Genomic DNA, 27991 nt, shown 5'->3' with positions numbered 1-27991 from the left:
CATCCTTCAACATCTCAGAAACAGCTTGATGCAAACTGAAAATGATGCTTAATTTACTGACACCATCTCTGCTCTGTCACAAATGAGAAGTGTTAACTATGAAGTCAAAGTGAGACAAGTGAAAATGAAAAGTGAATGAGTTCTCAGCAATAAAAATGGCAAGTGATATGAAGCTCTTGTTCAAGAGTAAAGTGAATGTGTTCAGTTAATGTTACCAAAAAAAAAAGAAAAGAAAAAAATATCAGCACATGCAGGCACTAAATTATCTATGACATTTTCATGGTCCATTTAAGATTCACATTTTTCTGGGCTACAACATTTCAAGCTGAAAAGTCATTCCTATAAAGAGCAACACAACAGTCAGAATCATAACAAGGACGTTTCTAATGGACAGCATTAAAATGACATGCAGACTGGCATCTTAGCTTCATGGTGTGTTCCTACACAGTCATCACTGACATTGTCTGCCTTTCTAAAACAACTAGAATCACCAGCGACGGTGAGTCAGGCGGTATGATGACGCTGGAATATGAGCACTAAAAGACTTTGTTCTGAGCCTTTCAGTGAGGTTAATTAGGAGTTGGGGTCTTCGACATCTTATTTACATCTATCTAATGCTGTGCTACCTGTTGAAGGAACAGACCCACATGTTTAGCCTGATCCCAGACCACTGACTCTCGGGCGGTAAAGGGTGTGAAACAGAAGGTGCTGCTAGCCTATATATAACAACATGAATCCAGGGAGAAAGATTGTGGCGTTTGACAGATTTACTTGAAACATGAACTGTGAAATTCTCAGTTACTGCTAGAGGACCCACTGGCACCTGTCCTGAATGGTTTTCTGGGTACATCTTTATGGCAGCAAAAGTAAGAGCTATCATCATTATAATTTCTGGAGATTTCACTGTTACAAACTCAACTGGCCCTGGATCTCCAAACAGAGGCTAAAAGGGATATCTGTGTGAGTTACTGTGTGGATTGTGCTTATCATGACATGGACTGTCTGGAGTTCCTCCCTCCTTTCTGGTCTAACTCAGGCTCATGTACGTGTCAGTCAGGTTCCTCCAGGGTCAGGGTTTATTTGTGCTGGGCCAACACGTCATTCAAGACGTTGAGGAAGATGTGAACATGGTATTCCTTGAAAACCAGCGCTGGGCGGAAACGAATCGATCGATCCCCACACCCTCCCAGGAGGATGCCTGTCAATGACAAACATTGTTACTACATATCACACAGTCATCCACCGCCATGTGAACGCCAGACATTAAAATACCTTATTCTATTTCGGTTCATTTCACACAGTGCCAATCAAACATTTCAGACAATGTAATGATGTAAATTGTCCACTGTATGGAGTTATTGACATGAGTGAGATTGGCTAGTTCCATCACACTGACCTGTATGTATATTAGGGGTGTAACGATTCACCGATACGAATCGGAACCCGGGTTTAACGTTAAGGATGCGACTACATGGATACACGGACCCCTGGATCGATCTAAATGTACCATGAACTGCTCGATGGCCCGATTCTAAAGTTACAAATCAGACGATTGAAGCTTTGAAGCTAATTCTGCACAGCGTCTCCACTCTAGTAAAAAGGTCAAAGGTCATCAAAGGTATCGCATCATGAGAGGAAGCGTTAGCGTCATGTTGCTTGCGAGGTAAAAACAAAACGTGTCCAACATGGTTTACAGTGCACCATCACATCTACAGTTTGGAAGACATTGGGATTTCATGAGAAGTAAGGACGGTTGGACGGAAGTCTGGCCGTTTGTAAGGTCTATAGAGCAGCGATTAAGTACTATTACGACATATCTCCACACTCAGCTGGTGAGAGGGCATGGTGAAACCTATGCAGGTGTTTCTGTTGTTGTCGTAGTTGCGTCGAAAGATAGTACGTAGCCGTCCTCATAGATGCCTTTGTTTAGTTTTTCATCAAAACATAACGGTTTGATTCGTCTTTGGAGTCCTGTTTGAGGAAACGCGTCACATAGGCGACTAACGCTCAGTCATGTTATGAACGTTGCTTGTTGTTACAGAATTTGTTGTCAGTCTGTTATATGTATATACAGGTCAGTGTGGTACATGATATTAGATTTTGTTTCACTGTAAACATACATTATATACATACGTTGTATGTATATCATTAAAGTGGGGATTACAGGTGTATGCCATTGTCCCAACTGCAATTGCAGAATTCTGCGTAGTCAGGAGTTTTGGATTCCTGAGTTCAATTCGACTAGTTTTAACTACTCGGAGAGGCCACTCTAAATAAGGGCATTGGCCTTAAACATTAGCCATCCAAAGGGTCAAAGTGAGTGTGTAAAATGTGTATTCCTACACTAATTTACACAATCAACAAGTAAATGTAGTAGAGTGGTGATGTACTTCATACCTTTGTCTCTGGCCTTGAGCAGGATGCTGTTGCGTGTTGCATCATCACAGATATCAATGGCACAGAAGGTTCCCTGTCCTCGAGCTCGGCTCAGTATGCCGGGGTACTGAGCCTGGGGACAAGACGCATATAGATCATGATCCAAGTAGACTGCAGTACAGTACAGTCATCCATCCAGTACTTTATCAATTTTCTTTTTTATAGCTGTGCAAGAATACATTCATAACGGGATTAAATGTATTTATATTTTTAAGATAAATATCACACTACTTTGTTTCTTGAAGTACCCATAAAAGAACCACCCTTAAAAATACTCAATAGTCAACACAATATTTTATGGGTTTGTGAAACTAATGGCGACTTCAAAAAGCCAGTAGTTCTTTAGGCATGAAAAGCTGAAAGCCTGGCATAATAAAATCAGCCTAGAGAAAAAATTGTTACGTAGGCGCTCTGAACCTACAGAAACTATATACCCCAATAAATAAATAAAAATGTTCACACATTTGTACAAAATAAAACAAACTGCAACTTTACATACGCACACCTACACAAGAAACACACTACCTGGAGCTCATAGAGGCCGTTTAGCAAAGCTTTCCCTGAACGAGTCACCTCCTCCAGAAGGTTCTCTCTGCGAATCACATTGAGAACCTCAGCCAGGAACAAGTTCTTTGATGGGTCACCCATCCATGTGTTGAAGATACGGTATGGCTGAAAAAAAAAAAGAGAAGCAGAAACACAAGCAAACACGCCTGTGAGTAAAGATGACAAAGATCTTATAAACATCAGTTAACATCTAAAAGTGAAAGTCAAATAACAGCGACGTCACACTTCAGTAATGTTAACTACTGTGTATGTTTGACCACGTGTAAACTCTTAATACATGCCTAATGTGGATGTGTGTCGTCAGTCATAAGAGTTTTCAGTGTTTTTCAGCAGTGTGCCACAAGACAACCAAAGTTGGCTGTCACCAAACTTCAAGTGTTGGATGGACAGTCAAAATAACAACTGGCCTTTCTGCCAGAAAACGGGGTATACATTTTCACATGTCTACTGACTTTTGGGCTCACCGCTAGGTCCATCTTTTTTTCTCTGACCATCACGTTGTGATCTAAGAAACTACAGTAATGGTTGGATAGCTGTGGCTATAGGGAGGTTGCTACTACATTGACTCAGCACATTCATGCTCCCCAGATGATGAGCCCATGCACAATGACTTGAGCACCACCATCAGCACAAACTTGAAATCTTTAGCCCCGATACTTGAGAAACTCCAAGCACAACTAGATCATCAGTATGTGGTTTGTCCTGATTGATACTGTTGGGGACATTCAAGCCGCTACGGGCTGTTCAAAAATGTGGTCTGTGGTCACTGTAGGAAAAACGGTTTAACAATGACAAACCTTATCAGCTTGTAATTCGTCCTTGTGGTAGTAGCCACCAGTCAAAAGCTTCTTGCTGAAGGAGACAATGTCAGCGGGATCATCCATGCCCCAGTGTTCATGGGCCCAAAACTTTCCGGTGGTCCCTCCACCAGTCTGGACTTCATCCACGTGAAAAGCACAGCCATGCTGGGGAGATAAAAAGGTTGAAAGACTTGGAGACATGGGAAAGTGACCAAGGTAGACAGATCACGAACGCAAGTAGGAGTAAAGGAAGGACAAGGAGAAGTTTTCCCACTCATTGACTCGAAAGTCAGTGAGTGGAAAGCTTGAGTAGGACTAAGCCTTCATAGGGTGGACTCAGGATCAGACCACAGCCGTGATATCATGTCTATTATCAGGTCCACAACGATGTATGGTAGGTAGTCCACCAGAACCGCTACAGGAATCTCAGGTGCAATGCTACTCTGGTTTGAGTCTCACAGGGAGATCGTTGTGAATGGCATGGCAAGGAGAAGTGTCCATGTGTCCATGGATTAGTGCTTGGTCTCTGTCTCTCCTCAATATACACCTCCCTTGGTCTGATCATCCTCTCGCATGGTTTTTCTTTTCTCCATTACTATGGTCTGTCCTTCCCACCAGACAGCCTTACTCTCCCAGCGCAAATCTCGGCCTCAACCATCATTACTAATTATAATATGTAATATTAGGGAATATACATTTATGGTAAAGATTTGCACTTGCCACTTGACTCAACAATCTCAAGGGTCACTGTGTCACAAGGTCACATTGTTGTATGATGCAGTCCAATCCGGTATTGATAATCAAATTATTACTCTGTCGTAAGATGCTGTTATTTTGCCAAAGGACAGCTATCATGAGCCATTAGTGGGAATACTTTATACTTTTAACTTTTCATGTTAACATAGTGGTGTCTGAGGCTTGCAAACTAGTATACTTTTCACAACAAGTTAAGGCCTTTTAAAAGGATCTGTTGCCATAGTGACAACTGTTACCTTGCGTGCAATGTTGCGGAGGTTTCTGAAGAAGTCTGGGGAGGCGTGGTTATCCCCGCCTTCAGCCTGGATCGGTTCAATTACAATCCCTGCCACAGGTTTCCCCTTCTGCCTCCACTTCACAATCAGATCCTCCACCTGGAGACGCACACGCACACGCACACACACACACACACACACACACACACACACACACACACACACACACACCTCTTAACATTATAACATAAAAACATTAAAATATCTTAATACATGGAAAATAACAACAACAAAAACACTTGGAATACATTTTGGACTCTGAACTTGAGATGGGAGTTCTCTTTTTTTAAAGCTTAAAAGATTTAATGATTAATGATCCATTAAAAATTATAACTTACAAAATGTATGTTTATCAAGTATTTGAGTCATAAAGTAAATACAAACAAGTTAATTACTTGAGAGATCAATTACATAAACTAAAATTTTGCTGTTGACTCAAAATTGCTGCTCCTGTGAGGGAACCTGACCCAATGCCTTCAAATGTTGTCATCGGTTGGAAAAAAGAAAACGGGCTACTCAGGCGCCACTCCTAATTCTTCTGGTTTTTATTTTACAATTGGTATGATGGCATCTACACGGGGTGAGCGAAAATGCAGCAGCCCCAGTGAGCTGGTCAGATGAAGTGGTGTCTGGAGGCTGTGACCAGTTTTAATTCCACCTTTGTTGACTGAAGTGAAAAACACCAACAGTGCAGTTATAATTGCATGTATAAAGTTGACAGCCACACACACACACACACACACACACACACACACACACACACACACAGCCTACCTCCTCCAGACAGCGAGCCTCTTCCTGTGCATTCTCTCTGGTAAATTCCCCCAGTGGGTACTGCAGTTTGGGGAACGGGGCGATCGGCCAATCAAATGATGGCACATCCAGTTTGTGGATTGCTTTGGAGTGTGTCGTTGCCAAGCACCCTTAACGAGGTAAAAGCATTGTGTTAACCTTGAACCTACAATGTGGCAATAATAACTCTCAATCCTCTTAATCCAAAAAGGTTGTTCACCATGCAGTCGTTCAGGTGTGCCTGTCTATCAATAACATATCTAAATCTAATATATCCATATCTCTATACCAAGCCCAAAGGGCACAATCCTTCTCTCTCCTGGTCGGCTTTTATTGTGAAACATCTGCAGGAAGTGTTGAGTTGTATTGACAACCAAATCAGAAAAGATGGTCAAGAAGAAATGACTGGAATTAAATGAAAGAAAAAAACACACACTTTTTCAGTTACAAAGATAATTACAGAGCAGCAGAGTGGGGAGCATGACATGACTCGTGTATATGTGCTAATGTAATATTGTAATATGCTCACATGATATTTGCAATGCAGTACGGGAGGGGAGCTCTAAGGCTTATTTAACGTACCCATGGTTCTGCCATGGAAACCTCCCATGAAGGATAAAATACTGAGGTCTGGACAGCCTGGAGCCTGAGACAGAAAGAGAGATAACAAAGAGAGACAGAGAAACAATGAACAGACGCAAATGTTTAGTAGAATATAGCTGGAAATTCCCAAAATATTTTGTGGAGTAGTGAGATTTCTTTCACTCACCTGGTTAATCATGCAGCTGCTGAGGTCTTCATCAGATGGTATGTTGTGGCCTCGCTCCTTGTTCTATAGCAACAGTAAACACGCTGTCAGGACCTCACACAGGGATGAAGCTTAATTTACACTTGGATGTAGAGATGATAAGTTCTTATTTCATCAAATATTTATCTTCAGAACAGGACAAACACATTTACAAAATAGAACAGTGTTCAATCTCACAGTTACCAACTAGAAAATACAAGATAAGAAACTCATCAATCATCAATGGAACATTCGTGTTTCCTTTATTTATTTATTTATTTGCATTAAAAAACAAAAAAAACAATCAAAACTTGGATGGATGGATTGGATCTGCAGTGTCACCCACTCATTGAATACGTTTTAAGGGCTTACGTGTGTAGCTCCAGATCAAACCCCCAACCCGCTCTAACCAGCTTTACCTCCCGTGCGACAGTGCTAACCACTGCGGCACCATGCTACATTAGTTTAGACCATGTTAACCAGGTAACGGCACATAGTACTCACTCACCCTGTACCAGATAAACATTGCTTTGTAAGCATTCTCATTGGAGCAAGAGCCACAGGCCATCGTCTGAACACGAGTCATTCCACTGGGAGCCACCTGACAGGACCAAGACAAATTACAGTATTCTTGCTGAACCAATTCTATAAATAAAATATGTATAAAATGGTTTACAATTTCATTACAACAATAACACCTTTAACGCTACAGTATTTTGAATTCTAAATTTGTGTGTGTGTGTGTGCGTTACTAACTGAGAGAAGACTTTCAGTAAGTTTGTCTGGAAAATTCTCAGGCGGGAGGATTCCCAGGGCGGGTCGGTTCACAAGTGTACTCTGAAAGAGAGACAGAAAACACAAATTCATGAACACACGCACACACACACACGCACACACACGTTTTACAATTTTGGTCAACAACACACAACTGAAACTTTTCTTAAAAACATTTATTCAGCAAATTTTTTGACTCTCATCAACCTTCAAAATGCTCCTACACGATTACACTGTGATGAAGTTGTTACTTTAAAGTAGGATAAATAACCGTTTAAGCTCCATTCACTGATAACATCCACCAATAACTAAATCACATTTTTTTTCCCCCCAAAAGAATCACTAGCTAGCTTTCCATCTCAATGTAGTGGATTTCGAGAAAACAGGCAAAAGAAAATGAATGAATGATGAATGAATGCTTTTTCATCCACTACTGCTATGCAATTATGAGGAGTTGCTTCATCAAGATAAGCAGTAGGTGGTGCCAATTCTCCACTTGGGTACCATTAAACCATTGCGGAAGAAGAGGGCACAACAAGATGAATACTTAAAGAGAAAACATGATGGGAACATGATGTTTCTGTTGGTTTCATGTACTAATGTGAGGAAGGTTACAGCCCCCTCATCGCTCCACAGATCTGATTTTTTAGTCTCTTCAGTGGGCAGTAAAGTCATGTGCTTCATGTATGTAATGATTTATTCACGTAAGTCTGTTTCCATTGGACTTTGTTGCATGAATCCAAGTCAACCTTCCTGAGAGATTTCAACAGTTTTTCAGATTTCTGGCTGAATGGAAACATACCGGCTGTGTGCATTACATAAGTTGGATTGTCCAAATATGTATATGTGTTTACACACTGGGATACTCAATGAAGAGCCATGTGGGTATCAGATAATGCACACAAGCTGAAAAATCTATTTCCATGTTCTTAGCCCTGATGTCATGCATTACTTTACCATGTGTTTGAGTGGGTTATTCCGCTCGCACCACAGTCAGTTATTTGGTAATATTTTGGTGCAATCCTCTCTTTAGATGGAGCTATGTGTTGTGTGGCACTGTCTTTGTCAACCTGGGAATAAACCCTGGAATGTCATCTTAACACAACACACCTTTTACAGTGGTGACAGCCAATCAATACCAAGCAGTACCATTCCACACTCTCACTGTAGTTGATGACATAAATGATCTTGATGTGAAGACGACCTACCAGATTGTTGGGATTGGCCATCAGTTTGAGGAGAGCAGGGTGGTTGTAGCCTGAGGGAGGACACCATGGGAGTGTGGGGGGGGGGGTAGATGAGAGAGGAGAAAACAGTGAACACACACTATTAAAAATCTCTAACCTGGGACAACAAGTTGAGCAACAAATGGGCATGTCCAAAAATAAACAAATAAACAAAACAAGAGACCAATCAGCCAAAATAATCTTCATAAAACAAAGAAAACAACTGCATGTCTACAATGTCCAGGCAACAGACATTATTCATGATAATAATAATAATAATAATAATAATAATAATAATAATTAAACAAGTGTATGGGTCAGTAAGTCAGAGGGGATGGGAGAGAAATAGTGATAGTAACAACAGAAGTGACAGAAACAGCGGGTGGAGCATCATTTCAACAACTCCATAGACTCAAGGCAGGTGTGGGAGGGGATAAGACCAATTTCAGACTATAAGGGGAAAACATCTCCCTCTGCCAACAGCTCTCGCTGAGGAAATGAACCTGTTTTATGCTCGGTTTGATGGAAACAACAGTAACCAAGTGCTGCAACCCCTCCCCTCCATCGAGGCTGCACCCACCTTGAGCCTGCATGATGTCAGACTCTGCCTGTGGAACATCAACCCAAGGAAGGCGGCCGGGCCAGATGGGGTTACAGGTCGTGTCCTGAAAGACTGCGCTGACCAGCTGACGGAGGTCTTTACAGACATTTTCAATCGTTCCCTAACCCTGTCATGTGTCCCTCCCTGTCTTAAAACATCCACGATAATCCCTGTACCGAAACAGACAGCGGCCACATGCCTAAATGACTACAGACCTGTGGCTCTCACACCCTTACCTGCCAAATGTTTGGAGAGGCTGGTCACGAAACACATCAGAGCCGTCATCCCAGCTTCCTTTGACCAGCACCAATTTGCCTACAGGGAGAACAGATCGGCCGAGGACGCCATAGCCATGGTGCTGCACTTTGCACTGGAGCACTTGGAGCAAAGCAACACCTACGCTCGTCTACTCTTCGTCGACTACAGCTTAGCCTTCAATGCGATCCTGCCAGGCAAACTCATCACAAAAAAGCAGGACTTAAACCTCAACACCTCACTTGGGTACTGGACTTCTTAATAAACCGCACACAGTGTGTCAGTCTGGGGAAACACCAATCATCATCTCTGACCATCAGCACGGGGGCCCCACAAGGATGTGTGCTCAGTCCACTGCTCTACACGCTCTACACACATGACTGTTCCCCCTCCTATCCGTCTAACTACGTGGCGAAATTTGCAGACGACACCACAGTGCTGGGACTAATCACTAGCAACAATGAGTCCGCATACAGGAGGGAGGTACAGAATTTGGCAGCCTGGTATACCGACCACAACCTGAGCCTCAACATCAAGAAGACCAAGGAGGTTATTGTGGATTTCCGCAGGACAAGACAGCACGATCACCCGCCGCTCTACATCAATGGCGAGGAAGTGGAGCGGGTCTCCACCTTCAATCACATCTATCCTGGGACACCAACACAGCCTCCGTCATCAGCCAAAGCCAAACAGCGCCTCTACTACCTGAGGAAGCGGAGGAGGGAGAACATACTGTGTGTCGGTGTGGTTCAGCAGCTGCACAAAGGCGGAGCATGCAGCCATACAGAGGGTCATCAAAACAGCTGGCAGAATCATTGGGGTACAGCTGCCGGACATCAACTCCACCTCCACCACCTGCTCCCCTGCAGCGCTCACACCAGATCGTCAGAGACTCTTCCCACCCCACCCATCACTTGTTTGAACTGTTACCATCTGGGAAAAGGTTCCGATCCATCCGAGCAAGAACAACCAGGATGACCAACAGTTTCTTCCCACATGCCATAAGACTTCTTAACAACCAACCCCCCATCAAGTGAAATTAACTGATTTAGCACCGTTGGATGTTACAGTCTCCAACTATCACCAACACCAAAATCCCCCGTGAGCTATTTCAATGTTTCAGAGGACATGTGGAAGTGAAATAAGACAAAATGTGCTCAACTCACTATTAGACCCTGAAGACTGGGTGCTGGATCCTTATTGCAGTAAATCATGAAAATGAAAAACTAGTCGCAATATTAAAATGTCAAATTGTGTGAGTGCTGTCCTAGTTTTTCTTTTATGTTATGCTGCAGCTTTTAGTATATATGTGTGTGTGTGTGTGTGTGTCTGTGTTTTCTGCCCATATGACAATAAAGCTTTGAATCTTGAATGTTACCTAAACTGATGTGGCTGCCTTACATAAACTGCAGTGCTATTCCACTTCTGACCAGCAGAGTGCAGCGAAGAACAATGAAGATCTCCACTTGTTTTAGGTTCACTTTTCAACATTGTATTCTTTCTTTCAATTTCTGGTCTGGGGGTTAAATTAACTTGTTTGGTATGAAGCGTTAAATAATCCAATATAAGGAAGGATAGAAGGTCTACATATTAAACAGCTGCAGGAAATTAAGGGTTGACTTTCCAGCCGCTGACATCCAGCTTGATCCCGGACCAAGAAATGTCTTAATCAATGAACCATTTCTTGTCAACTAGCCAAGTAAGAGCGGAAATATTTTATACATTTTGCACAGAGCCTTTCACCCACATGTGGAAATTCATTTCGCGGTTCCCTCAAAAAAGCAGAAATGAGACAGATCGTCCTGAATTAAGATTCAAATGCTGCCCCACAAAGAGAGAGAGAGAGAGAGCAAGAGAGAGAGCGAGAGGGGGGGCTGCTGCTATGCTCATTCTGTTTTCCATGTGGATCATTTGAATGCTGGAGGGCAGTTCTCTAGTCCACAGAGCCCTGGGGACTTCCATCGTGCACAAGACATACATTCTCTCTTTCTCAATATCCCCACTTTCTTCTCAACATATCAGCGCAACGTCTGAAACACCATGATCTGTGAAAAAAAAAAAGGGTTACGGCCTGTCCAAGTAGTTTAAACAGGGTCACATTCAGTGACCAGCTGTGCACATCTTGCACTTCTCTCTCCCCCTCATGCATATGCACTGAAGCAGCATTAAACAAATACTTAGGGGATGTGACAAGTGCAGCTGACAGGACTTTCAGACTTACTGAAATTCATACAATATGAGTTTTGTCTGGAAAGTTCTCTGGCTAAAAGAAGGCACAGTAAAGGAGGATTGGGGTACAGAGATGTTTACTCTCCTGTATTAGCGTGTAGAAATCCTGGTCAGGGTGGAGAGTAGAGTAGAAACGATGAGCATAAACAAAAATCCATGAACAACCTTTATGGTTAGAGTGAAAACTGAATTACATATGATGAAATGCTGGCCTGCTTTGGTCTAAAACATTACTACTTATTTCTATGCATTATGAGAGAGTACAACGTTGTTACAAACTCTATTGTCAGGCCCTTTCAACTACTGAATTAATTAAGCGTGCGAGTTCCTGGCCACAACAAAAACCCCTCTGTCAGGGAGGCCCTGAGGCCTTGAGCTGAAACCACTGACTAAATAATGTTAATCAGGCTGGAAGTACTGCAGCCAAGCTGGAGTAGTGGTTTGTCTCTCGACCAATGGGCGTCTGAATATCTATTTTAAAGAGACTGTTAGAGCATTTTCCAAACCTTTACATTTGTCTTTGAATGGTTTGATCATGAAGAATTTTAAGCGGTAAAGGCATAGGATGCAGTCGGAGCTCCCTTTTCTACTAAACAGTGTTTAAGTTGTACGCCCTCTGTACAATACGCCGATACACTAAGGGGGGTGTAACAGTACATGAGCTTCATGTTCCTGTGCGTACCTCGGTTTTGGGTAAAATGTAGAAAAAGGAAGGATCCTCCAGCTCTGGTCTCTCTCTTTGTGTTTGCCATTCCAGGCAGCGACACTTGACTAACAAGGCTAACTGCGCTGAGCCGACTAGCACGCTACAGCTGATAGACAACAACTGGTCCTGGGTAAAATTCGCGCTCTAGGATTTCTGTAGTTGCCACGAATAAACTAATCTGACGGAAGGCGGAACCACAACTCGAGGCCGTGGACGTTTGTATCACGGATTCGGATCTCTGTTTCAGAAACATTACACCCCTGCGATATAAGATATTACTTTAAGGGCACAATCCATAATCCAAATACAAACAAAAAGAGTCATCCCATGCTAACAATCAATCACCAATCACAAACTAAGACAACAACTGAATCCAAGACAACATCTTCTGCTGGTATTGACATGTGATCTGTATCGGGGGACCTGATCTGGATCAAGAAGTGCATGTTATAATGCAGGTATAAATGCACGCACAACGCATGGCACTGTTTATACATTGCACTTTACTCAATACTGCTTGTACTTCACCGTCTTTGTACTTGTGTCTGTCTTTTTTTTACTGTATTGGTTCATATTGTGTAAACTGTAGCACTGAAGGAACAAGATTTGGTTCCCACTGTATACTGAATATTGTTTGTGAGAGAATGATGTATTTTGGAACCATGAACCCTGCTTCTTCTACTTCTTTTCATGAAAAACATGACATCTCTTTCCTTGGACCTTCACCCAAGGGAACCTTGCAAAGTTGTAAATCACTGAGATTTATTCTAATTCATGTGTGGGATTTTGGTATTTAATTCCCTGCATTGGGCAAAAACAGACATTCCTGTGTAGTTTATTTAATCCATAAACTGTTCCTAAATCAGAATTGCCAATTCACATTATGTATCGCGATATAAAATGAGAGGATTTTATCCAAATTGCCCACTCCTACAATCCAGGTAACTGTATTGCTACTAACCAATTGGGATGGAGGAGATCTGGGTGTAGATGTCCAGCATGCGGTTGCCGTCCACGTCCACCAAGTAGTTCCCCCTGCTCTCCTCATAGTTACAGAAGAAGTTGATTGCGCCAACATTCTGGGAAGAGACATGTTCTGCATTAAGAACAACACACAGTAGAATTTAACCCTCCTGTATTAACTCGGCAGCAGACACACACACACACACACACACACACACACACACACACACACACACACACACACACACACACACACACACACACACACACACACACACACACACACACACACAAAGAATCATACCGTGAGTATGAAAAGTCCAACATGTTGGTGAGTGTTACCCAGAGACGCATGGAAAGGTCATTCTAATCTCTGCGTTTCAAAGAACGGAAACACACCTTCAACAACTCCTGCTGTCCTGTATCGTGTTCAGTCAAGACACGTAGAAATAGAAATGTAAAAGCAAGACATTGAGTCTTTAGGAGCAGATATGGCTCGTTGTTGTCAACAGCCTTTCAAACATCCTCTCTTAATGAGGACTGACTGAATTGATTTGATGATTAAAAATATAGTATAACTCTGTGCTGCAATACTTACAATCACCAAGGAATAAAACACAAAGACGGCTTCTTTCTGTTGTGGTCCAACATACGACAACCAACACAACAAAAACACCAGTCGAGACAAAGCACACATACAATGGTGAGTTGGCACAGCCAATATGTTCCCAGGCGTCTTTGAGTTACAGAGAAACCATGTTTTCAAGGCCACTTTGAAGATGCGCTCTGATGCGATGTTAGATTATAAAGCTGATGATTAAATCACCTTAAAGAAGTCCATCAATCAAGAATATAACCCATGTATGTTGTGTTCTATATTCTTATCTCTCTGAGACATGAGGTACGGACACATAAACCTCTACAGATAGTTGGGAGACTCCAAACCTGCTTGACCCTGACTTCATAGCTCTTTCAAGACTGGTGACGTGCATAGGTACCAGGGATCAACTTCACGGTTCCACCCCACAGCATTAACAACAAATGTTTCCGTAGGTAATCAGGGTGTTATGAAAGAAAAGGGAAGCTGGAATCATTCATAGTCACTAGGTGGTGAAGGTGCACGTGGGTGAGCAGCATGCATATTTGTGAAGTATGTACTCCTTGTCAGTCAATGTCACCAAACAACATCCAAAAATGGGTGAAAGAAGCCACAACATTCTGAGTCTTTTAGTCTGTATGCCGTCAGGTTGTCCTCCATTATGACCACACGGGATGAAACCAGATGAAACATTGCTTTTTTTGTTCAACACCTGACGTCTGTTGAGTCAGGCCATTATCATGCTCACATCGGGTGGTGTGATTCCAGAATAACTCAAACTCAAGACTCAAGTTTTAAAACGCATATATACATTTGCAGAGCTCTTGGCGCATCCGTATGAAATTTACGATTCGCAGGTAGTCCGTGGCAGGAAACAGGGCCCATTTAAGAACTGGTTTATTAAAAAAAGCAAAACAAAAAATAATGAACTACCCAGAGTTACTTATGGACCCTTTGCTTTTGCTTCAGTCCTTCAATAGCGCGCATGGGACGAGATGGTGATGTCAATGTAACACTCGCAATGCAAGTGCAAATTTATTTTTTTGCATGTGCAAAAACTTTGGTGTAACCTGATTCTGGAAACATTTGCATGTCAGTATACACACACACACACACACACACACACACACACACACACACACCTTGTGTAAAGACAATCCCATGGAAGGCTGCAGATTTCTACATAAGCACAGACACTGTAAGAGGGGAAGAGTGCTACTGTATGTGGAACACCATTAACGCTCCAGGGTTTATTTAACTTTACTCAACGATCTGGACACACACACACACACACACACACACACACACACACACACACACACACACACACACACACACACACACACACACACACAGGCAGTGTTATCATCTTTATTATGCTTAACACAATCCCAGCTGGGGAGAGAGAACATTGATTACCACAAAAATTGGTTGAAATTCCACTGGAGCAGCATTTTCATGCTCTTGGTGTTTAACTAGGCACATCATCATGTGCATGTCACAGAGCTGACACACACACATACACACATTTTAGCTTACCTGGATTTCTCCCAGTTGCTTTGTCAGCTCCTACAGATTGGAGAAAAAAAAGAAGTTCGTTATACTCAGAAATACCAGAGGAAGGGCTGGAGTGTGTGTGTGTGTGTGTGTGTGTGTGTGTGTGTGTGTGAGTGTTTTACTTGTGATCGTGGGCCAGGGACTGATGTTTTCATGGAGGGTCCATCGTAGTCAAACTCCACCTGGGTCTTTGGTGCTGCCTTGCTGACGTATCTGCATGCTGGTGGAGAAAACAAAAACAACAATAATAAATAATCCACACACACACACACACACACACACACACAGAGGGAAACAGTGGGTGTGTTTCCATGCTATCTAATATCCCTGTTACGATCAGGTTTTTGAAAAGCAGTTTACCAGTTGATTTACCTATAAATGTCACCTATTGTCATGAGGGTAATGCTAGGGATACAGGGTGGAAACCGGGACCCCCTCCTGGAGCCAGACGAGGGAGAGAAGCTCAGCGAGCATGGTGACCAACGAGGCCGGCTCGGGCACAGCCTGAAAGCAATACATGGAGCCGTGGCCCTGTGGTCTGAGAGGTCAGCTGATCACCTAGTGGTGAGTCGGATCAGATGGCGAAGGAGACTGCTGGATAGATCTAGTAAACCCCAGCGTGTAGTGAGGGTGAACTGGGAACATCTGGCTGAGGCCCCTGTCCGCGAGGTTTATAACACCCTCCTCTGGTAAAAAATCATATGCTAGGAGTTGGCAGGAAACCTAAGAAGGAGGCCGTCAAGCAGACAGGAAGGAGGCATTTTGGGGCTGGTTGGTCTCTTCAATGTCCCGTGGAGGTTGGGGACAGTGCCTGGATAGTGGTATCCATTTTTTTTTTTTTTTTTTTTTTAAGTGGGACCAGAGGGTGTGCTCCAGTTATCGCACTACTCAGCCTCCCTGGGAAAAGATTATGCCAGGGTGCTGGAATGAAAGAAATGCTTGTCTGGTAATGTTACCACCTTCTAATTATTGTAATCAATGTATTATCTCAACCGCCATCTTCTATAAAAAAGGAAAATAAAAGTCGAGGAGACCAGGTCATTTTAGTCTATAAAACTATTTTTTTCCCTTGCGTTGTGACAACCACAGTAACAATCTCTCCCTACATGTTCAACTAGGTTTTAAAATTCATCAGTGATGCAGCCTGTAAGAAAATAGAAAACATCATTCTTCCTTGCTAACACTTTGACCTCACTGCCGCTCTCTCAAAATTTCTATTTGCTGCAGCCTGAATTAGTGAATGCTATTCCTAACATTTATCACCACACACACAAAAAAAAAACAGAAACAGAAACAGAAAACATGGCGATAAGCATGTTTTAAATCCGTGAAAAAAATGAATTAGCTGGGAGGGCCAGCTACTGCTCCCACATGAAATGTTCACTCAACTGTTTAAGTGATGTTCTAATTAACAATGAAACCTCAGAGGTGCTACGGATAAGATGAATGAGGCCCCCGTCAGGGTCAGCACCAGGCATAGTAGCTTGCTGCCATCAGTGTGTGAGTGTGAATGTGAGGCAAAGTGTAAAGTGCTGTACAAATGCAGCCCATAAAGTGGACCTCAGCCAAGTCTCAGTGAAGCAGAGCATACTGCACTTCCTGTAGTTGTGTTCACTGTTGACCAAGGTTCACAAGTTCATTCACTGCACTTTGTTGGCAAGTGGCCTTAAGTTGCGCATAATAATCACGGGAAGACAGGATGATATGTTTGCTCGCGGAACTCGAAGTCGAGCAGCTCATCGCTGGAATACACAATCATTGTCTCCAGGTAAACCTAGGTGTCCCAAAAACTAAACTGGTTTAGTTTGGCATTCTCAAGTGCCAAATAGTTATCCAAAAAAAATGTGATGTGATCTTGCACAGCTGGTAAGCATTGGGGAGATAACTTCTCCTTTGAGGTTTTATGACTTGATTGAAGTTGTATTGGCGAACTGCATGTGGGTGGGTGCAGGTGAAAGTAGAGATTAACTGGTGCGAGTCACTTTTATCTTCCTCTGGACGAAAACACAGTGAAGAAGAAAGAAAGAATACAAGATTTGAGAACACAAGATTGACTTTACCTGTTAAGTTAAGCAGTGGAATTTGGCCTGGTTTTTATTTGTTTTTGTGAAATATATTTTAATGAGCTAACTGTCATCAAGAAACAAATCATCTCTCTTCCCGCAAAAGGTCTCTGACCTCCATCTCCTGGCAGGCAACAGGTTAGCTCTCCTAAATATCAGCATGGATAAGAGTCATTTCACAGGTTACTCCTAGGTGTGTAAACGTAGGACCAAATACATGTCACTCTGAGAATTTCTGTCCTTTTAGGACTGCTTTCCTACTTGATAAATTGATAAATGTGGACCCTGAGTTGCTTTAGTCCCTAAATCATTCCATCACCCCCGTCACACTATTGATAACTTAGAAATGTTCACTGACATTAACCGGAACGTATATCATTCCGGTTCATTCAACAATGTCTACTAAATGGTAAAACTGAACTGGTAAATCTGACCCAAACAGATTGGCCTATTGATGATTGACAGGAGAGAGGACCTTTGAGACATCACTCAGTCATCAGCCCCTGAGAAGCATGCACACGCATCGATAACCACGTCCTTGCTTGAGGTCAGCCAAATATTTACACTGATTACACAATGCTGCTCTATTTTCCTTGAAACATGGTTTCCTAGTTTTTATTTCTGAGAACAGAAGTATTATGACTTCATATTTAGTGGCGATATTCAAGTGAAAATTGAAGACTCAAGTTCACCTGGAAATTAAGTGAAAGTTTGAAATCAGTTGCAAGACATACCTCACAGTGTGGTGCAGACGTAGCTGGGGCTAGGAGCTATATCAAAATCTAATTTGGTAGAATCGACTGTTGATGCTGCTTTCTCAGACTCTGCTGTTACTTGATTACCTTTACCACCCAGAACTAAAGATCAATTTGGCGACTTAAAAAAAAGGACACATAAGTAAGTAAACACACACTAGTAAAAGTTGTAAAATGGCAGAAGGAGCAAAATAGGCAAAAGGTAATGCATTGCAACTGGAAACAAAGTCCTTGAGCACTTAGTAAAGGAATAGGATGCACACTGTTCTACTAACATTTCCAGTATTTCTATAACAGGACATTTGTAGCAAAGCAAACATGTCATTACCTGGTGAAATGGTACATGCTGACCCCGTTGAAAATGATTTGTTTTAAATTGAAGAGGAGTTGGATTTACCTGGAGCGCTGAGCCACAAGTTTTTCTGCAGGGAGAGAGCAAGCGGACGGCTGATCAAGGAGGACGCCATGGCAAAACTGTCAACAGACAGGAGGAAGTGCGAGAGAGAGAGAGAGAGAGGCAGCAACTGCCCTCAGGGTCACACACCAAGTCTTCAAGTCGCCTACAGAAAGAAAGAAAGAGAGAGAGGGGGGGGGGGGGGGGGATTCATGATGCTTATCTATGAAGTGGAGAAGAGAAAGCCAATGGGCTGTCAAGTCCACAAACTAAACAAGGTTTAGTCTCTGTAATCAGCTCAGAGTTTATTTCATCACTCTGACAACAAGTAAAATCAAAGGCAAAAATTCAAAAAATGGAATAAAATGTTCTCATGCGATGACATTATATCATATAACATTGACTGTTGATCGCATAACACTGACTGTTACGCCAACTGCAGGACGGCTGGCGTAACAGTCGGTGTTATGCGATCAACAGTCAATGTTATATGATATAATGTCATCGCGGCGGTGGCTGATCATCAGGCCTGGGCAATGATATAGACACTTTCACTTAAATGCATTAAATATGAACAAAATCATTGAACAGGTGCGCAGTTCGGTTGCATCATCGACACGTGACACAACAACCAAAACAGAGAAAATGAGTGCAGGCAGGGAGGAAACTGTTCAATTCAACCTTTTTTCCCCTGGTCTTTATTTAAAAATAGGTCATTAAGAATAATCGATAATCATCGATGTCAACTGAAATTAAACATCTGATCGTGCTAAGTTTTTCAGCCTTAAATCGCCCCAGTCCTAGCTGAACATTTGTGATCATGTCATGAATAGTGGACATAGCGTCATATGGTGCTGTCAAGATGTGATTTACTATGTTAGGGTGTTATGAAAGTAACGTAACTGTAATGCTGTGGTTTGACGGCGCATTGCCTTCCCCTTTCAGTACGGCACTTGGGACTTGGAACAGGCAGCACATATGACCATTCAAAAAAATGTATTATGTTGGAGTACACTGGCATACCCCCACCCCACCCCCACCCACATACAACAATGTAACTACTGGGAGAGCGTTTTAAAAATGTATACATTTTGTTGACAGCTTTGGCAATATCATTTCATGGTAAAAGAACACATGGAAGAGAACAATGGGCAGAGTGGCTGTCTGCTCTCTCCTCTCCTCTTCCAAGCTCTTATGTAATACTTGCAGCAGGAACAGGAAAATTCTGCTTTCACACAGCGAAGGAAACCCTGGCCCTCTTCACATGCACGTGCGCACGCACACACACACACACACACAAACACAAGCATACACACACATGCGTGCACGCACATAAGCACATAGCCGGTTTCTTGGCAACACCTCGTGAACTGGACGAAACTGGTTTAGAGTGTGAGAGTTACACAAGACTGCATCTTCATATGCCCGGGGTGGGGGTATAGTAAAGTGATGGAGGACGGCTGAGGGGACACAGCGAGCCTGAACTGGGATAAGCTGGAATCTGAACACAAAGGGAGTGCGACAGCAATAATGCGCTAAAGGAATACTTGAGCTGGGAGTCTAAAAAAGACTGTTTTTTATTTCTACCTCCTTTCTAAAAAAAGAACTTCTGATGTTTCAATGGTCCTAACTATTGATGACTCGTCATAAGAACGAATTCATGCTGAAACAAATGGTTTTATTAATTGATTGTCAAACCACCACTCACGTTAGAATGTGATTTACATGATCATTTATTTACAGTCATCATTCAAGTTCGGATGTGCAGTGACGATGGGAAGGTTTGCCTTGTCTGGCTATTGCATAGTCGGAGTGAATATTATGTATATATCGTAATTTAAGTGACCGAAAACTTGCACTGTATTGGGGTCGTGGTGGGCATGATGTTAAGGGCTCCAGTGAGACGGAGAGATAGGATACAGGAAGTCGAGTTTTAAGTGATAAATCCATGAGTGGCTTATTAGGGTTGAGGTTTCACAGCACAACTATGTACAGTTTTCACATTCACGATAATTGTAATTTGTAATCGAATGTAAATGTAAATGTATAAGTGCAATTATATCAGTCCTTACTAAACACCAAACCACGTTCAACCAACACATTCACTCTACTTGCAACATTGGAAACACTGCAGACAGTCTTTAGAGAAACCGTTCACACATTACATACATTTACATCAGCATATACAATCATATACAATACTCTAAATCAATTGCATCAATACTAACCGAGCCATAGGGAACACATGCTGCAAACAACACACAAGTTTCTTAAGTCAGCAGCGGTATCCCTTTTTGCAGTCCAAATATTGTATATATATATATATATAAAAATATATAAATAATGTGTTTTTCATTGTATTGTAAATGCGACTGTAATCGATATTTTTATAATGGCAATGTATGAAATGACAACGTGAAGACAATGTGACGTTCTCTCGAAGTGATGAAGCTACAGAGAACGATCAGGTGAATCTGCAGCTCCCCTCGGCTTTATGGAGCTTTACAGTGACTTTCAGCTCATTGTTTATCTGTCCGGCTGCAACTTTACTGCTGTGGTTCACTGTCAGTGCTCTCATGGAGTCGTTTTCAGAGAAAAAGCTTAAAAAGCCACTGTGTGGCATCTGCTGTCATTACACATGGTTCTACTCACAACTGTAGCTATACTTAGCACCAAGGGTGCTGGATTCATTTTCAGAAGTGAGGGGGGGGGGGGGGGTACAGCTCTCTATACGTCCCGTCAACAACCCTCCACGCAGTCGGAGCCGGCACTATCCTGTTTCGGTCTCAGCACAGAGCTGTATTTTACTTTCTTGCACTGGTTATTTTGACATGTTTGCAGAAGCATGCAGCCTATTTCCATGTTGATAACTAAGGTTAACCCTTTGAACTCTGCAACAGAAATGGCCCGCCAGTGCCTATATTGGAATTTTAGCATGTGACGTCATTTCTTTGGAGTATTTTCAAATGCTTCATATCCCTAAAATCTGTACGACCTAAGCTAAAAGACAATGTATGTCAATAAACCATAGTAAATCGATAAAAGTATTGAAATTGTGTCATAAATAAAGAAAACACTAAAATCGGACATATTAACACTCCATAAGTTATTTGAACTATGTATTTTTTTTTTTGTTTCTCAATCTGATGTGTTGGAAGTTTGTGCTGCGAGAAGCCTACCTAATGTCGCACATAGTTTGTGTTGTCAACAAATACTGAATGTAAAAAAAAAGTCAGCACGAGGTAGAGTACTTGCTCTGGCCTTTGCTCTGGATGAAGGCAAGGCTGAAGCACGTAGGGAGAGAGGACGGACCCTCAGTTGGTCTTTGTGGTATTTGTCCCGTCCCAGCACGAGGTAGAGTACTTGCTCTGGCCTTTGCTCTGGATGAAGGCAAGGCTGAAGCACGTAGGGAGAGAGGACGGACCCTCAGTTGGTCTTTGTGGTATTTGTCCCGTCCCTCCTCCACTGTGATTGGACAACTGGGTACAAAGTGCAACAAGTACAGCGTTTCACCCAAACATTTTCCAACTCTCGGCGACAAAGATACGCCAAACGTTCCTGGCGTCTGTGGCAGAGATAACTGGCGCTCCCATTGGAAACAATCCAAAAAAAATAATACACTGGCCTCAAGAAAAAACGCTTTGGTGGACACAGGCCAAATGGTGCAATTACTTACTTACATAGATGTTGTAGATATTTGATCACTTTATCTGGAGATGATACGGTAACAGCATAATGTCATTTCAACGGGGGCAGATCAGAAAACAAGGAGGCTTTCATACTCAAATAAACTATCAAACATTCTAAATAAAGACCTGTCTCTCAGCCTGCTTCAAAAATAAAAGGCCTCGTATCCTTTGGCCTCTGCAGGTGAGAGAAATAAAGGCCTCTGCCACTGTATGACAATTTACGGTATGTCATTTGTTAGAAAATGGGGATATATTATATATCACCACATAGCCTAAAAATATCAAGATATTATTTATAAGCCATATCGCCAGGCCCTACTTTGATGCGGGCCCATCACCAAGGGGAGGACGTCAAGACGCATGCATTACGTGGGTCCCCCTCAAATATAGTTTTCAACCAACATCAGCACTTCATAAGTGTGGTTTTGAAATGAGCAACGACTCATTGTTTTGTGGACATAGCGTCATATGGTGCTGTCAAGATGTGATTTACTATGTTAGGGTGTTATGAAAGTAACGTAACTGTAATGCTGTGGTTTGACTGGCTAAATTACAAAAGTATTGTGTATCGTAGGTGCAGCTGCCTCTAGCAAAATTTAAATGAAAAAAACAAAACCCCAACATTAATCTATCCCTGAATTCCATTCAACAATATTTTAAACAACCTTAACAAACAGTTTGATCCTTTAGATTGTTTCTCACCTTATGTTCCATCTCCATCTCCTCATATCATCATATGACTGCTATGACAAAGCCGTGTTTGCGCGCATCTGAAATATGTACACTTTCTTTAGTGTAACATTAATCAGTTAATGTGTGGGGAGTGACGTATGCACGGTTTATAGTCCCCAAGACGGTACAGTGCAAAGGTATCGGAGGAAATTCCACAGCCATAAAGTGTATATTTGAGCATGATGAGCTTGTGAATAAAAAAAACAGAACAAAAAAAATACTACAGATCAGCTTCACCAGGTTTCGACCTGACGAGAAACCAAATGGAATTAGTTATCAGCACACCTGAGATATGAGGCAGCAGTCTGTCCGCTACTGTATATCTGCCCGGCCAAAGCAGCTACAACAGAAAATATATATATGCATATGTATGAAACAAATATAGCATCACAGGTGTTTGAGAAACTGTTTGGAAAAAGATGATGGCTGCCATTCCACCTTCTTGTCTTGTTTAGCAGCCCATTTGGCTCCGTGTCCAGCTCTGGCTGAAGACAGTCATCGCACTCTTCAACACTACACAGGTCGGGTAGTCGCAGCATTAGCTCTAACTTGCTAATTAGCCTAACAACCTGCCCATCACAAATGAAAGGTGACAGGTGTGTGTGTGTGCGTGTGTGTGCTGTTTCTGGCATGAAACGTGCTATGGAAATAACATTTTTGCTAGGGTTGCTTTTGGCTTAAAACTGGTCTGGGATGGTCAGATCAGCTGTCCTGTCCTCTACTGACCTGAAACTGCATTGACAAAAAGGCCGTTGTGTAACCACAGCTGTAGTGTGGCGTTATCGAACACTGGAGCTGGTACTAAACAGTCCGGCTACTTGGTCTGCAGGCGTTTGACGGACATAACAAAGCTCGTGGCAGAGGCAGAGAGGTGAATATTTCTGAAACTGTTGTGAGAGCTTGGATATGGAGTAAATATGTCACACAAACTAAAAAGAGCTAAGACTAAGCTATTTGCGGAGACCAATTTATTTCCACTAACCCAAAGTGGGTTAGGATTGTATTAAAATTGTATTAAAATTGAAAAAAAAAAACATCATCAGTTTGGAGCTGCGTTTCTCTCAAACAGCAGTTGGGAGTTTAAGCTCGCAAACACCTGTCAGGTCACTCACTACATATTCGTGGACGTGGACATCCACCTTTCTTCCTTAAAAGAAGAAATTCCACAGGGAAAACAATGTCCACCCAACCTAAAGGATATCTCTGGTGCCCTGTTGGATCAACATGGGACTGCTACATCCTCCAACACCTTGATTGTTCAGGAGCATGCAAGGATCCTATTTGTGGACTTCAGCTCAGCATTCAACCTGACGCTGAACACGCTCCACTGTGACGATGACACCGTTATCAGTATGCGACGCCGTCGCTGGGCCACAAAAAAAAACAAGGTGATGCTAGTTTAGCTCAGTTACACATCAACATTTAAAGACAAACAAAGGGGCTTACCTCAGTGTGCATTGTGGACATGTGGTCCTGCAGGGGCCTTGAATCGTGCGTATTACTTTAACCATACAAAATGTATTCCAGCACTCTTTGCACTCCCACTCACCCTTGTGCTGTTTGTTAAGTTAACCGTAACACTTTAAACCTGTATGTAGACAATGGGCCTAACTGATGAAATGTGCACACGCACACATTTGATCTTAACTCTTGAGTGCGAGCCATAGTAGAACTTTTCCAAAATGTCTGTAGGTAAGAAGAAAATCTGGAAGTGGTCAGGACCACTCCAAACGTGACGCACACAGATTCTCTACGTGGTTTGTGGCGCGTCCCAGGTAAGGAAACAGAAAATAAAAGCATGTCTTGTTAAACCTGTTTCACCATGTTTTCATGACGCTTTATTCTTAATGGCGTAAAATAAGTCGCAAACTTGAATAACGTGCTTTCAGTACATGCATGCACCGAGGCCCTCCTGCCGGTTCCCTTTTCTCTTCTTTTTCTTGCTAATCACCCCACTGCTTCATCAACCAACTATTGACTGAAATACTTCATCCAGACCAGGGTAGCAATGATAACAGCACAGCAGACAGGGGCAGGTTTAGTGCTTTAGAGGTGCCCAGGCAAACCTAGGCATGGGAGTCTTCCTTCGTGCCTTACTGTCACCCTTTCTCTCATTGAGAATGTTAGTGTTGGCAGAGGTAGAGGTATTCAGTACGCCAGAGTCGATCCAAAGAATCCCAGCACATTTTAATGGATCCGTATCTGCTAAAATAAAGCCTAAATCTCAATCCGGTCCCATCTCTATTGAACTCTACTGTGTTTTGTCCACCTCAGCCTGCTGGTGTTTGCGGCGTGGCACTTCTTTAGCACAGCTGGCTCTACAATGCAGCATTCTGCCGAATGAAGAGTGTGTGAATGTGAAACATCACTTTGTCACACCAGTGATTAACTCTGTTCTGACACCCGGGGTTGGCAAAATACATGGATTCTCTAAACTCCCACGCTAACTAATCCGTTATCTCTCCTCTCTTTTTAGCAGGCCGTGAGTGACTTGACAACAGGCCAAAATAAAACGTGTCTATTGTTTTTTTTCTCTCTCTGCAGCCGGTGTCTGTACTCACCAAAGATTGTATTTTAGAGGTTAAAGAAGCATCACTCTGTAACACCACTACACAACCCTGAGTGTTTCTGTAGTTCCAACAGAGTGAGACGTCTTCTCTCTGGCAGATCGCGTCACTCAACTTCAGGAGTCACATTCTCCGGTTCATTCATGTCATATAAATAAGTAAAGCTGAGTCAGGACCTTCAGTATTTGGATCAAGTAGCTTGTGAAATATAAGGTATTGGAGCTCAATCGAAGTAGTTAATATACTGCTGGAGATTTCAATCTATAACATTGCATCAAATTTGATTTGTTGAGCATATATTTTGTGTGTAAAATCTGGATCTGCAAAGTAAATGTTTCCTTCTGAAGTGGAAGATAAATGGTCTTCACACGTCTTCACATGTATAACGCTTTCAGGTTCCCAAAGTGCTTTATAGTTCAGGTCTCATTCACCCATTCACTCTCACACCAATGGCGACCGAGCTGCCATGCAAGGTGCTGGCCTCCATCTGGCGCAACTTAGGGTTCAGTGCCTTGCCCAAGGATACTTCGACATGTGGATGGGGGGGGGGGGGCATGCCACCAGGGACTGAATTCCTCCCAGTAAAGTGGAGTGCGACTAGGACCTCATGCCTGTAATTAAGCATAATACTTGAGTAAATGTACTTGTTACGTTTCACTACTGCTATCAAGGAGGTTGCTGGTTTCCATGGAAACCCTTGGTTTTGCCCTCTGCTTCAGCCTTGCTGGCACTTGATGTCAAGACATCAACCGCTCACTGGACCAGCCAAGTGATAAGTAACATTTATTAAAGCGGGGTACTTGTACTTTATTTGAATATTTTTATTTTACGCTACTTTCATGCATAAGGCAGTTCAAATGATAACCTGAAAATGAACATTAAAATGCTTCTTAATAATAATAATAATAATAATAATACAGAATAATATGACTTGGACTTGTAATGGGGTATTTCTAGTTATATTGCAGTATTGCTACTTTAAGGATCTGAATACTTCTTCCAACACTCGGACCAGCATTTTGATGCACATCTCTCTCTCATCCAGTTCTTAATACTGTGGAGAAATTCCCGTTAGCTCGAGCTAGTTGAGCGATGTAATCCGCCCTGTGTTTTATTATTATATAATTCCATTTTTATCATTATAATTTTGCTCTGACAGGTAGATTGGTTCGCTCATGGCACTAAGGATTGCTGTTGTTCAATAAAATCGCTGGGGGCACTTCCTTGTGCTATTGAGTGAACACGCATCCGGTTTTAGAATAATCTTGATTCAAGGTCTGTACACGGGTAAGAACAAAATCAGGGGTCGGATTATCATTTCGACTGGTCATCATTTTCAATAGCATTTCTTTTATTCCGTTTTTAGGAACATTTATAATAAGAAAAAAAAAACAGAACCACTATGAATGAGGTACACGTGAATGCTTTGCTGCTCTCGTTTTAGCCTAAAGTCTATGTAGATCTTCCTCTACATTGTTCTTGGCACTGTGTGTTAAATACATCGAGAGAAATGCCTTGCGTGTAAACATACTTAAAAGGCAGAGGAGGTCAGTTACACAAAATGTGTAAATCACCTACAAATATGGAGTAGTAACTTGTAACCTGTGAATTTAACTCTTAAATTCCTTACTTACTGATTGCTGTTTTCCACCGTGGGTCCAGGGACCTCCGGAAGTCCTTAATTGAGCTGCAAGGCTGCCTAGAACACAATGAACAATAGTTACTTTTGCTTTAAGTAAGGAATTAATTCAAGTATTAACAGCTATTTTACATACGCTTACACACATTCACTGTGTTAATTGCTCAACCTACGCTGACGGTTGACTTCCAACAACACACCACACATCTCTTCTCTTATTAAGGTGAAGGGGTAATATGGTGTGTTGGGTAGTGGCTGTCAGGAGTAACGTTACTGATTTGGATACAAAGGCAGGGACCACACGTTCCTTCTGCTCCTCTGATCTTGCAAAACTGATCAGAAAAAAAGAGGCCTTTTGTCCAAGACCACATTAACACATTTCTGACATTAAAGAGAGTGTGTGCCTTCAAACGACTGGGCTAGTGCGTTTTCAACTTCTTCAAACCGACGTTGTTTGTTTACGCGTTCTGCGTTTCTGGTGTTCTGAAAAATCTGGTTCCGACTAGATCCGACTGGCTCGCACACTGGTGGTTATGCATTATTACAGGTCTGTTTGCAACGTTACCTACTACTGATGGGATATGTTAGATCGATATGACAGCTGCTCTCCTGACATGGACGCTGCAGAGCGCTGCGCATCACGATGCTGTAACGGTTCAACAGCACTTCAGTCGCCGACGAGAGCGAGCGACCGCGGGGTCGACGCGACATGACATGGCGGTCTCGCCCAAGCGACTCTCACTGCAGACCCGGTTGCTCATAAGAAGTCTTTGAGAACCCTTACCTGCAGGACCTACGCGTAGAACCCTGAACCACAGGACGGCGAGTGG

At 42.4% G+C, this 27991-nt stretch overlaps 1 protein-coding gene across 4 annotated transcripts; it reads right to left on the bottom strand.

Annotated features, from left to right (window-relative positions):
* Positions 1 to 365: 365 nt before the first annotated feature.
* Positions 366 to 27991, bottom strand: abat (4-aminobutyrate aminotransferase). 4 transcript variants are annotated; one of them, XM_070923156.1, is made up of 17 exons: positions 27946 to 27991; positions 27157 to 27221; positions 18538 to 18700; positions 15445 to 15542; positions 15305 to 15334; positions 13166 to 13283; positions 8396 to 8445; positions 7170 to 7250; positions 6922 to 7014; positions 6396 to 6458; positions 6209 to 6272; positions 5609 to 5757; positions 4796 to 4933; positions 3801 to 3968; positions 2962 to 3108; positions 2398 to 2509; positions 366 to 1198 (listed from the first exon to the last, which is right to left on the bottom strand). In XM_070923156.1, the coding sequence occupies exons 3-17, from the start codon at positions 18605 to 18607 to the stop codon at positions 1077 to 1079; spliced, it is 1503 nt and encodes a 500-aa protein (XP_070779257.1). In that variant the 5' UTR covers positions 18608 to 18700; positions 27157 to 27221; positions 27946 to 27991; the 3' UTR covers positions 366 to 1076. The 4 variants fall into 4 exon arrangements, with proteins under 4 accessions (XP_070779257.1, XP_070779258.1, XP_070779259.1 ...); XM_070923157.1 differs by lacking the exons at positions 18538 to 18700; positions 27157 to 27221; positions 27946 to 27991 and adding an exon at positions 15695 to 15790; XM_070923158.1 differs by lacking the exons at positions 18538 to 18700; positions 27157 to 27221; positions 27946 to 27991 and having other exon boundaries at positions 4796 to 4900; positions 15445 to 15533.

This window comes from Enoplosus armatus, chromosome 17 (genome assembly GCF_043641665.1).
Source record: "Enoplosus armatus isolate fEnoArm2 chromosome 17, fEnoArm2.hap1, whole genome shotgun sequence".
NCBI lineage: Eukaryota > Metazoa > Chordata > Actinopteri > Centrarchiformes > Enoplosidae > Enoplosus > Enoplosus armatus.
Note: the sequence above shows the minus strand (reverse complement) of the source record. Positions and strands in the feature narration are given on the sequence as shown.

Excerpts from the sequence above, each read along its gene's own strand:
- abat (XM_070923156.1), bottom strand. The coding sequence starts at position 18,607 with ATGGCGTCCTCCTTGATCAGCCGTCCGCTTGCTCTCTCCCTGCAGAAA. Across the intron at positions 13,284-15,304 it reads AGCAACTGGGAGAAATCCAG|AATGTTGGCGCAATCAACTT; the intron begins GTAAGCTAAAAT and ends GTCTCTTCCCAG. Across the intron at positions 6,273-6,395 it reads GCAGCTGCATGATTAACCAG|GCTCCAGGCTGTCCAGACCT; the intron begins GTGAGTGAAAGA and ends TTTCTGTCTCAG.